The sequence below is a fragment of the Coffea eugenioides genome, chromosome 2 (assembly GCF_003713205.1).
Source record: "Coffea eugenioides isolate CCC68of chromosome 2, Ceug_1.0, whole genome shotgun sequence".
Lineage (NCBI taxonomy): Eukaryota > Viridiplantae > Streptophyta > Magnoliopsida > Gentianales > Rubiaceae > Coffea > Coffea eugenioides.
This window is the reverse complement of record NC_040036.1, coordinates 71,661,988-71,680,862: the sequence shown is the minus strand read 5'-3', so window position 1 is coordinate 71,680,862 and position 18,875 is coordinate 71,661,988. Positions and strand designations below refer to the sequence as shown.

The window sequence follows — 18,875 nt, the reverse complement described above, 5'->3', positions numbered from 1 at the left end:
AACCAACACAGATTAACTCAATTAGTAAGGACGAGCCATTTTCTCAGAAAAGGTCGTATATTTGAATCTCGCTGCTAATGTGAGAATAAAAGGTCATATATTTGAATCCCGGTACTGATCTGAAAACTGTGTTAGTAGGTAATATGTAAGAACCCCTGCAAGTGACCTGTGGTTTTGGGGGCATGCCCTAACTCATTGTGACGATTAGAGCCGAATCCACCCAAATCTTTTTTTACCAAACAATATAAAATCAAAACTTTTAACTAACACTAATTTAATTTTGATCTTTAGTTATTATGTTCTGTATCAAATTAGAAACTTTAGGATCACATTTATTTTAATTGAAATATTAGAAACTGGTTTTATATACAATCCGAACATTGTGACCAAAATTACATTTTTCCCTATTTTCTAATAAATCCCATCCAAACCTGAATTAACAACACTAGGTAACAAGAATTATGAGTCCGATGATGACCTAACCCTGAGCTAATTGATATTCCAAGAATTAGTCATTCCATCTCCTCTAGTTCATGAACAAAAGACAAGGAATTATGGCATGTCTAAACTATTTTAAGTTTGTTTGGTAAGAAAATTATTTTATGATGATAACGAATACCACAAATAAATACTATTTTAAGTCTTGAAGATTTTCAATGTTCAAATATTGAGACAGGCATGGAGCCACCTAGGGATGGCTACAAAAGTTCCCCCCATCCCTGCCCCGTTCCCCACCCCCGCCCCACTGCTGCCCCTATAGGTTTACCAGTCTCATCCCACTATCATTATTATTTTTTATTTGATTTAATTTTTTGTATATGTATATATATATGTGTATATATTTATTAATCATTCTTTTGAAGTTTCAGCAAAATATTATATCATTTTATCATAACAACATAATATGTTACTTAATTCGTACAAATATATTTATATAATAATAACATAGCATTTATTTCATATTATATATATATAAACGTACATAGATACTATACTATGTTAAAATTTAGGCAGAAGGTGGGATGGGGGTGTTTTGCCCTGTCCTCCGCACCATTTGAAGGAAGGGAAGACAAATCCCTCCTACCCCGCCCCAACACCCACCCCGTTCATCTCCCCACAAGGCAGGCGCTCATGGGCACCTACCCTTGTTGCCATTCCTAGAGCCACCTATTGGTAGGTTGGGTAATTTTAGGCAAGGTTATTTTTAGAAAATTTGTTTTTACCCTTTTAATTTGCAAATGTTCCTCCTTTTAAAAAAAGGGATAATTTCAGATACCTCTCTCCAAGTTTCTCATAATATTAGTGAACTCCTGAAATTTTTAAAATGTCACTTATCTCTCTTGAATTGATATTTCTTGTAATATTTTAACCCTTTTGGAGGAAATACAAGAAAGATAAAAACTTTTGTTCCAATACTACCTTTATGTTATCCTACTTATGAAATTTATACTAACAATAAAAAATTAAAATAAAGTTAAATTTTTATAAGGTGTAAATTTCTCGATGTAAGCTATTTATTTTAGTTGTATCAGAACAAAAGCAAAATTTACACCTTGAAAAATTCACATATATGAAGCGATTATTTTAGTTTTCAGTACAACTTAAACTACACAATGAATTAAAACATATTTTTTCAAAAAAAATCTTGACTTCCTTAATTGTAACTATGCACGAAATTTTCTAAAGTGTTAATTACTCACCAAGATCTTCCTAAGTGGTTGATTTTGATTAGATTTAATTTATTCACATATTTTACTATCCCATCATGACCCCAATTTAAAGAAATATGAACCATTATTATCTAATAATTTGTTTTTTTAATTTACATTTTTTGGTTTTACAATTTTATTTTGCTTTGGCTTTTTGGTTAAATAGCTATTAAGAGCAAGGGTAATTTTATCAATTTGTGACCTTTGATAGGAATATTTAGTCTTGTCAAGTTGATAAGGGAGGTAAGGGAGATTTTAAAAACTTTAGGGGAGTGAGTGATATTATAACAAATCTCAGGGGAGGTTTATGCAATTATCTCTTTAAAAAATATTATATGTTGTTAATTATGCTATAATAAATCAAATAATAATAGACAATAAACACTATTATACAAGACATGGTAGTTGTATTAATGATCACGAAATAGTTTTAAAAGACAAATATTATGAATATAATAGTGCCATGCTCAACTCACATTGCTCAATATAATACTGCCCTAGGAAATATCCGTTTATTTCTAATAGCTTTAAATTGATTTTAAAGCGAAATTAATCACTTTCAAAGAAGTTGTACAAAAGTCGATGCATCCGATAAACCTTCATCGTTCTATGCTGCAGTATTTACTCTTATTATTGGACCCACAAAGGGTGGCTGGCATTAACCCAAACTCGAATATTTTCATGACTTGGCAGCAGGCAGCGGAGGACGTTGCAGGGCATGCAGCTGTTGTTCGCGACTCTCCCACCCCGGAAGGCCTTTAATTGAGGACCCTCCTATCTTATACATCTAAACTTTTGTTCTCCAAACAAAAAAAAAAAAAAACTTTTTGATTTGGTGTGTTGTACTCGATAAGTTTCACCAAAATTCATGCTTAAATGTGATTAAAATCTAAAAAAAAAAAAAAAAGTATGAATAGAAAGAATGGAAGGGCGTGCATATTTGATGCAATATCTATGCATTTTTCGAACTCTAAGCTAACATTAGTTCAAGTAAAGCCAACAACAAATTTTCCAATACTACAATCCTTGATCTAATTGAAAAAAAACTAAGAAGTTTCAAAATTTTCGTTTGTCATAGTAACTGGCATAAGTCTGATATTCATAAATTAGAAAATCGCTTGAATATTATTTTTTTTCAATTAGCATCGCATTTGCTGTGCACCGGGGCCTGGAGTTGCTATGAGGAGGTTGATGCTAAAACAATGAAATGGACAAAACCGGTGTTCAGAAAACCAAAAAGATAAAGAAGAAAAAAAAATGTTTTAGTTGAAAAATTAATTTAAACTTTGAAAAGAAATACATAATTTACGGTGTGACATGTAATTTTCATTCATAATTTTCCTCAAATCTCTCAAAGAAATACAGTGAAAGTGATGAAACTTCTCCAAAAATATAATTGCTATGTCATCCATTCTTCACTAATTCTCATTTGACCCAGAAAAAACCATCATCCGTTCTCTTGTCTCGGCTTCACCACCCGAACGTCTTGCAGATAGAAAGAGTTTGAAGACAGCCACCTGTTTTCGGGATCATCACTGAATATCTATCAGAAGGGGGGGGGGGGTCCTTGAGATCGTACTTGAACAAGATCGAGCACCAGCATAACTCCGCTGCATTACCAACAGTAATCTGAATGGCCTTGGATATTGGTCGTACGATGGCATGTATTCACACGTAAGGCGTTGTCCACGGGGCCCTCAACAAGCCGGATAATGTACTAATCAATGAAGATTTCCACCTGAAAATTGCTGATTTTGGTGCTGCTTGTGAGGAAGCTCACTGCCATCTTCTTGCTGATCGCACTGGTAACTCTCCGGTGGATGGCCCCTGAAATGATCAAGCAGAAGAATTCCTGCAACAGGAAGATTGATGTGTATAGTTTTGGACTAATGTTATGCCAGATGATTTCTGGAACAATTCCATTCAAAGGCATGGCTCCAGAAACAGTTGTTTTTGGCGTGCTAAACAAAGATCTGCAACCTACAGTACCTCAGCATTGTTCTCCTGCAATGAGAGATCTAATAGTGCTGTGCTGGTCCTCCAAGCCTGAGAAGAGGCCCGAATTTTGGCAGATTGTGGAAGTTTTGGAGCAGTTTGAAGCTTCACTGGCTTCTGAAGGATCCTTGCATAATTTGGTGATAAACCTCACCTCTCAGGATTATAAGAAGAGGCTGCTTCTCCATTGGATCCAAAAGCTTGATCTGATTCATCAGTTGGATAAATTGGTCAACAATGCCATAGTATGATTCCAATATAGTTTCTTGATAATTGTGTATCGTAATTTCAGTTAGATTCTACTGTAAATTAGATCTACTGTGAATTGGAGCCTGGTAGACGTCTCCATGTTTAATTTAGGCTGTAGCAGAGGGATTAACTGCTGGGTAAACTTGCTTTTGATCATCAATAATGTATGACAAGAATTATTTAACTATAACTACAAACTTCTATGCAATTGGACAGTCCAACGTAAACATGTCAAAAGAAAACTGAACAATTATTGTGTGTGAACTCTGAAGTGTGACACTATCAAACAAATTTCAGAGCGTCACTCACTCAAAGGAAATTCAATCAATTGTAGTATGTAATGATATCAGACATGAAAAAATGAATAGATCTGTTAAAAGATCTTTATGTACATTGTGTGCACATATTGCACAAGTTAGTTAGACTTCTTCAATCCTCCCGACTCCAAAAGTCGAGTTATGGATTTCAGATGGACGTTGATCAGCAAAGTTTAGCATAGCACTTCGTCCAGTGGAGACTAAGCTCTCAATTTCGTCAATTTCTGCAGTAGTGGGGAATGAATGATCTGTATTTGATATAACAGTCCCGATGTCAGTTTCCAACATGTTCACAATTTGATTCATGGTTGGCCTGGCATGTTGGAGAGGATGAACAGAAAGAATAGCAGCCAGACCATGTTTCTCCATTACTTCTGAGGTCACTTTTCTCTGTCAATTTTTCATCAATAATTTCCAGAGCTCGACCTTCCCTCACAAGTGACCAAGCCCAATCTGCCAAAAGCATAGTCTGATGATCTGCGTCAATTGAAATAACTGCTTTCTTGCCACTCAACAGCTCGAGAAGTACAACCCCAAGGCTGTAAACATCACTTTTCTCTGTTACTTGGCCATATAAAGCATATTCAGGAGATACATAGCCTACTGTACCAGCAACCCTTGTACTAAAATGTGAGAATCCATCTGGGGTAAACTTTGCCAGGCCAAAATCAGCCAGTTTTGGCTCAAAAGACTCATCGAGTAGTATGTTGCTTGCTTTGATGTCTCTGTGGATGATTGCAGGTTGTAAGTCGTTATGTAAATAAGCCAATCCACATGCAATCCCTAAGGCAATCTTTTTGCGAATAGGCCAGCCAAGCACTTTGGCTCTTGGGCTGAAGAGATGATCATGTAGACTTCCATTTTGGATAAAATCACACACGATTATTCTCTGGTGACCTAATGGAGGTGATGTCGCTGTACAGTAGCCTCTCAAAGCTACAAGATTTACATGCCTAACACTAGCAATTACCTCTACTTCGTGTCCGAAGTTTGCATCCCCTGCAACTGAACAATTCTTGAACCTTTTCAATGCTACTTCAGAGCCGTCTGCTAAAATTCCTTTGTAGACATTCCCATATCCACCTGTTCCAACTAGATTCTCCCTGGAAAAATTCCTTGTAGCTTGTTTCAATTCCTCAATGTTGAACCTGACGAAAGTAATGCTTCCGCTGTGTAACTTGAAAGCAGAAGCTTTATCATCTTTAATCTCTCTTCTCGTGTGATCTTTCTGAATCCAATATTTTCTCTGCTGTCTGCATAGAAGCCAAATAATTGGAATGACCAACAGCAATCCAACGACAGAACCGATTAGCACTACCTGTACCACGAAATTCAGGACTTTATGGTGATCAGCTCTACTTGGAATTAATGATGAGTAATCGAACGAAAACAAACACTTGATGGTGTCTAAATCAGTTGGTCCAAACTGATTAGCAAAAGCAGCAGCATACATGGTTGGAAAACCGGAGCAATCTGATACATTGCTGATTTCATTGCCACGAAAATAAGCCGACCGAATGCTTGACACAGCAGCAAGACGGGACACAAGAAGAATCATCATTCAAGGATTGATTACATGATTTAATTAGCCCCTGCAACTGGGCTTCAGGAACCAAGGCCTCAAACTGTGATTGTGTTGATATATTCATGCAAACATTCGAAATCCATGGAGTCTGAATGATTCTATGTATTCGTTGACAAGAGACTGATACTCATCCCAACAAGGCTCGGACGCATTAACAGGAAAGGTAAAGTATCCTGTTTTACGGAGATACTCTGATCGAATCATGCGAACAGCTTCAAGAAGGGAATGACACTCATTGGGAACATCAGTAAATTGCAGAGCAACAGGATTTCTGGCCACAATTTTCCCGAACTCTTCAAAGTCCAAAGGACAAAAAGAATCATTTTCCAGTTTTCTTTGCGAAAATTTGTCACTACTAGGCAAACTGGAACGACTGGAACACAAAATTCCCTGCACCAATCCATGGAGAATCATTAATAAAAGGATAGGCTTTAACTCCATTTCCTCCTTTTCTGAGCGAAAAGATATTTTCCTCCTTTTTAAACACTGGACCTCTTAGCGTTTCTCTGATTCTTGTTGAAAAATGTCACCTCCAATTACGTGGCTGATACAAATATTCTGTTTTCCCTTCTAGATGATCATTTGACTAGGTTTCTTTTATGCTGGTTTTTGCATGGACAGACTTGGCTAGCAAACTTACACAGTAGTAGTAACGTATTCTATAGGGCAAGGTCATTACACGCACTTTGGTTGTCTAAGAGTTCCACTGAAATAAAGTTTTGACCGATGATGGAGATAATGTTCTTGTTGAAGAAAATTTTGTAGTTTTCAATATTTTACTGCAGGAAATTGATTACTCCATATATCAGTATATCATCGGGTCCGGACTTGGACTGAAGATGTTGAACTAATCTATCTTTAGAAAGGATCAGTTGACTTAGTCATTCAGACATAGCTTTGGTCAATCTACAATGGCCACTGGTAACAAAGAAGTCAACCATGGCTTACTCCTAAATAGTGCTTATAATCTCAGGGGATTAATCACAACTCACGAGAAGTCTCCTATGGTTTGGTGTATTTTGTAGTTTACCTCCCCATCCTTTTTTTTTTTCACTTAATCCCTTTGACTATTTAGTAACAGTGCTGACAGTTGATATCAAAAAAATAATGCTATTCCTGCAAAAATAATAAACAAACATAAATGCCCATATGTTCGGATCGAATATAGCACATAGTTATCTTTTTTTTGCACAAATTAAAGTTCTGATCTATCCATTTGAAGCAATCACATGCATGATGATTCTAGATTAAGAAAAAAGAATTGCGCAATTTAAATTATTTTTCTAAAAAGTACAAACAAAAAATTAGTCTATCGTAAAAATCAAACCTTATAATTTGAATATCCAATAAATCTTCTTTCAGAATTTTTTCGTGTCCAAGATCTTTTCAAAGGTGCTATTTTACCACATCCACAGGTTTCTTAGATTAGCTCCTCTATATGGTGTGATGAACAACATTTAGAGGAAAAGCAAGGAAATGAATTCGAAGAAACTTGGGCATTTTTTTCTTTCTATTTTAGTTGCAAATTTTGTGGATGAATGAGAGATTTTTTTGCTTTTGATGTGATGAATGGTCAAAACATACTCAAAAACTTTTGAGGGTCAATTCTTTATAGGATATGAAGAGTACCATTTTTGTCAGAAATTTTAACGATTAAAATGTGGATATTTTTGTCAACTAAAATGTTTTGATGGTCCATTTGCTAAGGTGAACTAACAGAGGGGATAAAGCGAGAAAAATAAAACGTTAGGCAATAAACTGCAAAACACACCAAACCTTAGGGGGACTTCTTGTGATTCAAACCTATTTCAGGTTTAAGTTCCAAGTATGGAAATGAGAAATTCTACCCAAAACTTTGAAAAGGTCCACTTCACTTAATTTAAGCCAACTGGAAAACAATACTGCTACGCAATCCAAAAACGATTAGTAGTAAATTAAGTATACTAAGTAAATAGACAAGCTTGGTTAGAGCTTGGCAATCAGTTTTTTTTTTTTTTTGTTTCTTATTAGTCTTTGTATATTATCTTAATGTCAGTTTAACACTTAATTTAAACACAATGCTATTGTTGATCATACCACCAGCTTTTCAAGGCAAAGGAAGCTAACGAAGAGGATCAAAATGTAGAGTCGTGCCTTTTGTTTTAGGTTAAATTCATTAAACCCCCTTAAGGTTTGTGCCATTCGAAATTTCTCTCTTAAAATTATTTTTGTTATACCTTTCCCCCTTAACTGACCATTAACACTAATGATTTAGTAAAAGTACGACTCTAGTCAGTAGAAATAATACCAGGAAAAGAGATCGGTTTTTTTTTGGCAGAAAAATATTTTCTCGGTCATTTTAAAAACCGGCATGTCTTTGGAAACTATAGAAAACTGTATCATTTCATGTCCAAGAAATCGTAAAATAATTGCTGGAAAAGAATACCATGTAATTTTAATAACAAAAAATATAAATTCTCTAGATATCTTCAAATATCCACGACATGCATATGGAAGATAAAATATTTAACCATATTTCAATCTCAACTTATTTTATTGATATTCATAACTTGAGGTAGGGTACCTTCAACAGTAGCAAGGTGTCTAATTTACTGATTTTTGTGAACAGAAGCTGTTTATTTTAGGACTCCTTGATTTCCCCAAAAAAAATTTGTTTACCTCTCTAAAATTTGTGATAGGAGAAAGCTTCTGAAAAGGGAAATATGGTAAATAATGGACGTAAGGGCAAGATTGAAACTTTGGAACTGATGTGGTTTACTAGTATTGGCAAAGTGTTATGATTGTAACACTAGGACCAAACTTTAGAAGACTAAGGACGCATTTGATAAGATTGAAGTGTGAAAACTGAAATTTGAAATCTGAATCCATTAAATTATTGAATTATCAAGTATTAAATCTAATACATTTGAGTGCATATCACATTCAGTGATAAGTGAATAGCTTATCACTTAATTTTGGGAGCAAGTTTTGCCTAGAAAATTCAGCACCACTTAATTAATTTAGATGTTCAATTTTTGGTTATCAAACAGTTTGAATACCTTAAGATTTGAATTCATTAATTATAAGTGTTAAACTACATTATCTCTTTTGTTTGTTACTTGCAAAATTCTAGTCCTTTCATTGATGGCTTCGTATTTGAATTTAGGCGTTATTGCTTAAATTTCTATTTAACTAGAAAATCCTAGCAACTATAATAATTGACAAGTACTAAATAAGAACTCTGAAATGAGTTCTTTGATCTGCATTGATACAATAGTTCATCTACTAATCATATAGTCTCAAGCGTTCTTAATTGTAGGTTGACCAATCATCTCTTGATCAGAGCATGATTTTCATATCTAAGACCAGAAAGTTATACAATAAATCCAGGTATTGAGAGAAAACCAAGACAAAAACATAGAATTCAATCCAACATGAATAAAAGTACTTGACACAATAATACTAGCTAGTCTTTCATAATCCCAAATCTGCCAAGCACAAACATATGGTTTTGGTCTTCAGCATGGTTCACCAACCAAAAACATAGTTGCAAGGCATATGCACTATAATTGTACAATTCTTGGCAGAACTTATAAAGTTAAATTATGGATTTGGCAGTTGGCAGCACAACCAGGTGAACAATCAGGAATTAATTTAAGACTGCGGTTTGAAATTCTTGGTAGGAGAAGCAGGTGGCTTGAGCGATATGCATCCAAGACCTATCTCATTTTCTGGTATGTAATGGTTAATGCGCTCGAAAATCAGTACTTCTTCACCATTGCAGTAGTCTCCAGCAGCAGCCTGTGAATCTTGCAAAGCATAGTAAAGTTGCTGGTGAAGCATTTCAGTAGGAGACATGATATGCTGGTCAAGGATTGATCTCTTCCTCTTAAACACGTTGTTGCCATCCCAGAGCGGGAATTCGACTGCTTCTGCAAAATGGGAAAATTGCAGAAAGACTAGACCATTGTAGTTATGGATTTATATATTACCATAATTACTTCCATGAAATTTGATCATGTGTGATGAAAACTGATATGAGATGAGGATTAGATTATCTGATATTTTTGGAACCTGAAAAACTTCATGGCCTCTTAAGAAACCCTTTAAGCTATGATGCTGCCGATGACTTGTCTATCAAAGAGGTATTTGAAAACGTAAAATTTCTCCATCCAAAATTGCAATGAATAGTTTCTTAGTTTTTTGTGTATTCTTACCTCAAGTTTGTGTTTGTCCAAAAAAAAAAAAAAACATTTCAACACTTGACTCACTTATTACCAGATGAAAACTTTTGATATGTCAAACGAGAAAAGAAAAATAAACCTCACGAATTACTGACAAATATGAGCAAAAAATTTTATGTATTTCAGTAAAACAGTTTCGCTTTTTAACTAACTTGGATCTCATTATTCCTCATTAGGTGCATTAATCCGTGCCAAATGACAACTATACTGGACAGGCTTGCTAAAAAGCAATTGCAAAATTACCACATTCAGAGTCAAAATACATTGTTAATTTTGTAGCATGCAAATGATACCACCAAAATTCAAGAAGACCGTGTGTTACAATTCAAAAGAACTTTACCTTCTATAGTTTGCACTCGAGTAAAGTTGTCAGATAATGTTGCTCCAATAGGTGTACTTTCTCCATTGCCCGTACCATCTCCAAGAACAGGTAAAAGTAGTTCTTGTCCAGCAATATTTGACTCAAGAATTGGAGGTTGTTCATGGCTATGACATGAGGAAGAGCTAATTTGGTTTAGCTTTGAGGGCAATTTACCTGAATGATCGTTCTCAGGGTCTTTAATTGCATGTTTTGGAATATAATCTTCAAGTGTTCCCCTTGTTCTCCACCTTGATCCACAAGCATTGCATAAAACGGGCTTCTCTGGTGGTCCACTTCTCCAAAGAGGGGTCTCTGCAATAATTTGTTATTTTTCTTGTTAAGACGATGATGCTTAAAAGAGAAAATAACAACTTCAGTATCTACTAAAACAAATAATTCTTCTCAAACCTAAGTTGTCTGAGAGAAAAAGTCTCACAGAAATTAACTGAAAATTTTTTTAGGATATCAGCTCCCAAGATTTTTCTAACAAATACATTATAAACTGTGTTAGAATATGCTACTCCTAAGGATGCTTACCTCAAAGGTAATAAATTAATTCATACAAGTCATTAAACATCTTTAATATCTGCATCTCAGTTTTCTTGCCTTTTTCTAATGCAAGACTAGTATTTTTGCATTGTTACCTGTAAGTTTTTGTGGTACATGCAACTGAATTCTAAAGCAATCAATTCATTTCTTTCCAAATACTAATACGATGGAGTAATCAATGTAATTTCTAAGAAATAACAATATTCTATTGCTACATATGCCATTTATAATGGCAGATTCTGTGCTTGAAGTGTAAAGTTTTTCATAAAGTAAGACTTTGACTTCTTAATTATTGTTGTAAAACAGAAGGAAAAGGTTGTGAAGTCTATTAACCTTTTTGTTAAATATCAAGTCATTCAAACAAATTAATTTATTGATTTTCTTAGTTTTTCATTGTTAATCTCGTGATTAAGAAAAGTTTGTGTACAATTCTTCTATAAGAGAATTCTTCTACAGAGAATTCATCAAAAGATAAAAAAAAACAACAAGCACATTAGGAAGGTTTAAATAAGATGAAGAACACTCACGCTCCACACCACAATGACAGCATGGTCCTTCTCTAACCATGAAACCTTGCCAGAAGAAAGCATAAATTTTTATCAACTTGAGAAAAGAGGATAATCTCCACCTAAAACTCCAAGAAACAGATGCTATACAAGTTTTAAAAATTAAAATAAAGGAATGGACTTGCTTTTGACACCTAAAGAAGGATATAGGAAATGCTTGAACAGAGAATATAATAGCAAACAAAATCTATACATACCAATACCATTGATTGCATTTTCACTCATTATGGTTTTACTTAAATTGCTTTCTTGGCAAAATTTTGGGTGCAGGCAATCAAATTAATTGCAGGAGTAAATTTTCCAAGAAGCAACAACTTGAGAAAAGAAAAACAACTATATATTCATTTTTGTGGTTGTGCAAATGGACAAAACATACACATGATGCATCTTCCTCACAGGCAAGCACTGCAGTTTTTATGTAACGGATAGTCCAAATGTCAAAAATAAATAAGAGAGTTGAACTGATGATTACAAATCACAATAACCATTATTATTTCTTTAAAAATATGGTACCAGATGCAAATAATCAAACTAAGAACGAGAGTAGTTTTTTTTTTCTTTTTTCTTCAAAAAGCCCAAAAGAATTTCAAGAAAAATAGGAAAATGAAAGTGATCACAAGATACATCTTCGTGACAGACAAGCACTGAATTGTTTATGTAACGTATATTTTCCACATATCGAAAAAGAAAAGAATTAAAGTCGTTATACCAATAGAACAAGAAGCATTTACTACATTTTTTGTGTTGACAAGAGAATCGACAGCCGCTATTCGAAAATGCATATTGGGTAAATCCCGCCCCATACAAACCATACGAAAGGGTAAGACGCATTTTTTATCCTTCTCACTGGAAATATGGTACCAATAGCATTTACTTGTCGCTCATGTAGAAGGACTGGAGAGCTTTGAAGCTAAGGAAGAAATGTATGCTACTGTATGTATTAAGAGCTATTTGCATGATGAATTGAATTCGACACACTCTACATTAAACAGTTTAACACGTAAACAAGATTATCTGACCAGATTCTAGTTGGTTTCTATTATTTTCATAGTATAACTTTGCACTAATTAAATTAGGAAATTAAATTTCCTTAGCAACTTGCCAAATCTTTAATAATGCAGGCATGCAAATGGATGAAACCTCCAGATTTGTTATTGCCAAGCTAGTAGATCTTTCTTTTGATAATATTAGCATCTTATAAGAAAAGCAAGCCAAAAAAATGTTTTAAAAAATTTGATACCCCAGTATAAGCAAATTAGCAAAGTTAACCAAATGCTGCTATTTTTTTTGGAGGATTAAAAGGGATCTCTCATGCCCTCTCGGTGATTCGAAATTGTGATTTTGGAATCCGCAATGATAGTTAATGGTAATATATACATATTTTAAGATTTAGTAGTCTAAAAGTATCATTTAATCTTCTCATAAGGGACTTGTTCAATTGATTATTTTAGCTTATTATGGCAAACAAGAACAAGGCCCTGTATGTAAGCCATTAACCACACTAAGTATAAGCCGTTAAAGAAAAGCATTTTCATCCCTGGAAATACCAACTACAGCTCCATTTGGATTAACTATATTGCCATACATTTTCGGATGTGATTATGTGAATAAAAAGTTAATTCAAAAACATGTTTAGGAAATGTTAACTTTTTTTCGATTAATCAACTTATGTATGACCTTTTTTCTTTTTGGGGGACTTGACTTTGATTTACAAAATAATCAAATTTGGAGGTTAATGATTTACATGTGAAACAAAAAACTGATTAGAAAAATAAAAAGAACACGTACAAATTCTTATTCTATATGAGAATGAGTTGTGGTTAAAGAGAGGCTTTGAATTTCAACCGCATGGATAGGGGTATTTTGGAAATGTAGAATAATGTGCAGTTTTTTTAAAGTTTTTGGTACAACTGATGGCAGCAAGTTTTTGGGTATGTTTACCGAAATGTCATAATGTTTGTACATTTAAAACTTTTATTTATGGAGATATTTGGGTATTTCTGGAATGTGGGATTATTTTACAATCGTTTTTGCATTGAATACAACTCATATAAGTTGATGTGTTGATGTAATTATTGAAATGGTGTTATAGACACATTTAATTGAAGTGTGATTTTTGTTGTGCAATTAATTTTCTTATACTATATAAGAATAAGTTTTAGTCAAACTCATCTTTGAATTTCAACTGCATTTTTGTTGTGCAATTAATTTCTTATACTATATAAGAATGAGTTTTAGTCAAACTCATCTTTCAATTTCAACTGCATTAAGGGTTATTTTCGTTTTTTAAAGCGGGTATTGATATGTGGTGAAACTTGGAGTACAAATAATGGAAACATGAAATTTTGTTAACTTGACTGTATTATCTTTCTTGTGCTTTGAATGTGGGGTTATGCATGTGACATTTAATTAATTATTACACTATTTATGTGTGAAATTACTTCTTTGCCATTTGATGTGGCAATTAACACTCAAAGGTTCTAGAACTTCGTGGATTTTATGTCTTTTGAATTGGTAATTAAATTTGCAAGTGAAACTAGAATCTCTCTAATTATCATATAATTATCTCTTAATAACATTATGATAATATGCGATGGTTTTTCTTCCTCCGTTATTTCTTTTTGTTATTGCATAACAGCTGTTACCTTTGGGTTTTGATAATCGGGCATTCTTTATTCCAGGTATGACTAAATTGTTTTCTTTTTTGTGAAAAAATCCCCCTCTTTTGAAATGCTTATTGATTTTGATTTTGAGGAAAGACCCCGCTACATAATCCTGTGATTTTTGGATTTCAGCATAGCATGAATAAGAAAGAATTTGTTCAACATACCATTATTTCAAGTTCCTAATGGACCTATCATTATTGTCTCAAACCCCACAACCTCGGATCTAATCAATAAACTTCAACGAAGCAAAATTCTTTCTTTTGGTCTCCCATAACCTACAATCAATTGAATTAATTATTGTCTAAGTAACATCTATTTCTAATTATTCACACATTCCTCCATTTTTTTCCCAACATTTACGAATGTAGGATCTTTCTTCTTCCTAACCTTAAATTGCGCTAATTATGTATACCACACTATAAAACTTTTTTTTATTCGTACCACTCTATAAAACTAAGATCAGTTTCCTGCCTTTTTTCAATTTTGTTCTAAAGTCATATATTTCTTGGCGTTTCTTACAAGGGTGAAAAAGTTAATTGGGAAGAAAGATGTAAAAGTAAAATTAATCCAAATTATTATGAAACTTATGTTGGATAATCATTATCACAATCACGGCCAACTTGTTCCAATTCTTCTTCTTTATTTCCGATTTAATTGTATCAAAGTTGTGAACCTTATAAATTAGAATTTTGCTAATTTAACTACTCCCTTCAGTTTAGTACGACCTTCCAAAGAGGTATTTTCTGTTCCACTAAATTTTCATTTGCTTGCTTTCACAGAACTCTATGTATGATTGTTTTTCATTAGTATAATTTCATTATTCATATGAAATTTTTGAAACATATAGTGAATGGTTGATCATCATTGCAGGGCTAGTAGTGATAATACCACATCTGCAAACAAATATTGGGAAATATCATTAACCACTTTCTACTCATGGCTTCCAACTCCAACTCATGTGTGCAATTTCTTCTCATTTTGATTTCATGATGGGCTTGTTCTACCAAACAAACTCTTTCACATGAGAGTGTTTTTCTATTGTATTTCACCATTACAACTGAGATGTGCTATCAAAGAAGAAAGAAATTTTCACATTTTCCTATAGTGTGAACTTTTCAAGAGAGTGTGAAGGGCATTCTCTTTAGGGCTAAAGTGTGACAACGGGTCACTTATTCCTTTCATAAATGCTTTATGAAATAGACATCTTGAGTTCCCAAAGAAGTTTTACTCATGTTTGTTTGTCCAATGCAACACATTTGGTGCCGACATTACTGATTGCTTTAGGAGAGGCAAAAGTGCAAAAATTATCCTCAATATGTTCTATGAGCCAGCTCTTAATTTCAATTTATTAGTTCTCAATGGATTTCCATCAATATGAACCTATAAATTTATTTCCTTCTAAAAATCCTGCTTTTGGATCATGTTATGTTTTGTTTTCCTATTAATCAGAACAATTATAAATTCTATGCTCCAATCCACATCATGCTTGATGGATTGCTTGACGAGACCAAAAATATATTAGGCATCAACTTGCTTGGATTTTGGATTCTATGTGCACAAAAACTTAGGGACTTCCTCGATCATAGTTAAGATGGATTGTCTGATACTTTCACATTATTTGTGTGATACTTTTGAGCTCTCCATAATATATTTACAAGGTTGACTCTTTCTTTTCAAGTGTCAAATTTGTCAAAATTAATGTGGATGAGATAAAACTAGTTAAGAACAAAGTTGAGTGTTAAACTTTTTTAGTCTTGTAATGAGCTATAGTATAAGGATGGGAATTATCTATTTGGCATTAAAAAAAAGTTTTTGCTCTCATTTGTTATGTACATGTTGAATAATAAAAAGTAATATATTATAACTTCAACTTTGGATGTGTTCTTAATATGTTATTCAGTTAGTCTTTTTTGACATTTCCTTGTATGTTCTTGATTAACATATGTAGAAGAAATACTATGTGCACTTAAAAATTAACTTTATTTTGTGTAGGGTGTAAAAGGACTTGTTTATGGGTAATTCTACTTCAACTGATATGATACTTACTTTATATACATGTTTTTTTAATAACTTATATCTGCAATAATTTGAGCTTTCTCAATCTTATTATATTTTTCTTAAAAATTATGTAAAACATTTTAAATAGAGGCAACCAACACCCGCACGTTGTTCGGGCTTTCATACCCTAGTATGCTGAGAGAATATTAACTCTTATGTAAGCCAACTGACTTATTCAACTCAGGATTCAACATTGGGCTTGATTTTGCAGGAAGAAATTCGCATTTGATTTGTAATGTCCCAACAAACCCAAATTCAGTTTCACCCTCCAAAATAGCACTTGGGTTTAATTTTGTGGGTTCTGTACTTGGGCTTTACCTTTCACCCTCCATAAAAACAAAAAAATACTTGGGCTTTACCGCTTTACCATTCATGAAAGACAGAATTCATCTGGGCTGCAACAAAACTAAAATGGAGAGAGAGTTTGTGTGCTTGTAACATTTAGTGGGCCTTTCATGGATATTTCCTTGGTCGTTTTTTCCCATATTGGGCTTGTCCGCCACAGAGAATAAAAATTAGAAACCATGTCTGGCTCTTATGTAAAAGATAAGTTGTTTGCAATCTCGAACCTATCAATTTTTTTTTTCTTTTTCTCCTTATATATTTTGGTGTCTCTTTTCAATTGAGATAAAAAAGAAAAGTGATTTCTCAATCTGTTCATTGTGTCAAATAAAAAATATTTAACTATATGACGAAAATTGGACAGCAAGAATTGTTGAATTATTTAAAATTATTTTTTCCCCAAGGTAATAATATGTTTGGATTTGAAGTATCAGAGCTCTATTAAATCTCACATTTCAGTAAATAGTAATATGGGCTATTAGAAAAGTTACTGTCTCAAATGAAAAAGACAGAAGAAGTTTGTAACCATCTAATAGGAAATTTTAAAAATGTAGTAGTGGAGAATGTGTCATTGTCAAGTTTTCCCTATCAAAATTAGGGAAGGGAAGAAGGATGTGTAAAGATCAGTGCAGAATGTTGTTTTGTCTTTTGGATAGGTTAAATTGTCGGCATAATGCCACTTTCCAAACAAATTTCTTTTGTGCAATGTTTCGTGACGTGGAGGAAGGTTAGCAGTATCAATCATGTGGTCATTTTTGTGTAATATTAACATGTCCTTGGAAGCTTGTCTGATCTTGAAATTGAAGCTAAGATTGGTCAGAATTTTTTTTGGGTGATAAAAAAGATAGAATTTCATATACATATACATATATATGTATATGTATAAATATAAAAAAGAATTTATGTGCACGTATTCTAATAAAAAATACTACAAAATACTAAAATGTTATACATATAATTACAAATAACAAGACAAAAAGAAAGGAATTACAATACAATAGCTGAGTAGAATTCCAAGAGATACAATAATGTATATTTACTTCACTGCTCTATAATTGAGTAGATCAAACATTTCCAATTTCCATCGTTAACTCCAGGCCTCCAGCTGCAGATGTTGTAATATATGTTTTATAGTTGTTGCTACTGTATAAGCTTACACCCTTCAAATTTTTTAAAAATATTATTTGGGACAATTTTTTGAAAAAGATACTGTAACACTTTTTTAACACTTTGGCTATCATACAATTTGAACTTCAAACTTTTCTTGCAAAAGTTTATATTAATGAGGCGTGAGTGACTAAATTATAGAGGGGTAGATATATATAACTCTGAAACCCTAAATATGATAGTACGCAGGCAGAAATTTAAGAGTTCTCCTTTAATCACTGGGTCAATCCTAATGGTTATACACGTTAAGAGGTTAGATATATATGACCTTCAGATATCTTTCTATTTTGTAGGTTTTTTTTTTAATAAAAGTCATAAAAATCGTATGTAGGATTTATGTTTACATCATTTCATATCCAAGGGTAAATTATTTTTCCTGCTTAAATTGGGTAACTGTCTATACATCCTATACATTTGTAGTATTATTTCCCACTTAAATTTTAAAAGTGGATCATCTATTTCTTTTTTTGAGGGATAAAGTGAATTATCTTTAATCTTAAACTGAAAAACAATAAAAGATGAGATATGTGACAATTCACTATTGCAAATACCCAAACCAAATGTAAAAAGTGAAAATCCAACCAAGATATTAATCCATGCACAAAATTTTTATGTTTAAATTGTGATTTTTTGCAGAAATTTTTTTATATTTTTCATAAACACATTTTTAATCATCGTTTTACCTCGCATATATTAAATCGTTATAGTACATTTTTTTTTTTATAAAAGCTCCTAAAAATAGCAATCCAAACGGGTTGCTCAAAAGAAACTTTCTCCAACAGCTTATAAAAAGACTGTAACTAATACTTTTCGTAAAGCTATCACCAATCACCATATCTAGCGACCATCTCATGTTTAAGTGGAAAGTTTGGTGTAATCACTAAGCACCTTTCACAATACAATAATCGGATTCTGGCACCATTTTCCAATGCAACAAATTTGAGATTATGTGTCCTTTCACCAGCCTGCAGTATGGAAACTTGATTGATTTGCCCCACAATTCATATCTTGCTAGTTACCATGGATAGCATGGTAACTGAATATCTAAGTGAGTCTTGTGCTCAAGTTGCAGTAATATCTTTTGTTCT

At 33.2% G+C, this 18,875-nt stretch overlaps 1 protein-coding gene and 2 pseudogenes across 1 annotated transcript; 1 reads left to right on the top strand and 2 right to left on the bottom strand.

Moving 5' to 3' along the window:
• Positions 1–2,390: 2,390 nt before the first annotated feature.
• On the top strand, positions 2,391–3,955 carry LOC113760192 (annotated as a pseudogene).
• Positions 3,956–4,372: 417 nt separating this feature from the next.
• On the bottom strand, positions 4,373–6,296 carry LOC113760191 (annotated as a pseudogene).
• Positions 6,297–9,488: 3,192 nt separating this feature from the next.
• LOC113760190 (GATA transcription factor 26-like) lies at positions 9,489–11,779 on the bottom strand. The gene is made up of 3 exons (XM_027302758.1): positions 11,752–11,779; positions 10,419–10,751; positions 9,489–9,766 (listed from the first exon to the last, which is right to left on the bottom strand). The coding sequence occupies exons 1-3, from the start codon at positions 11,777–11,779 to the stop codon at positions 9,489–9,491; spliced, it is 639 nt and encodes a 212-aa protein (XP_027158559.1).
• Between the last annotated feature and the right edge of the window lie 7,096 nt (positions 11,780–18,875).

Bases quoted from the DNA above. Each gene is read 5' to 3' on its own strand.
- LOC113760190 (XM_027302758.1), bottom strand. From the start codon at position 11,779: ATGAGTGAAAATGCAATCAATGGTATTG. The intron at 10,752-11,751 runs GTATGTATAGAT...AAATTATTGCAG, and splicing joins AAATGCAATCAATGGTATTG to AGACCCCTCTTTGGAGAAGT. The intron at 9,767-10,418 runs GTAAAGTTCTTT...CCCATTTTGCAG, and splicing joins TCGAGTGCAAACTATAGAAG to AAGCAGTCGAATTCCCGCTC.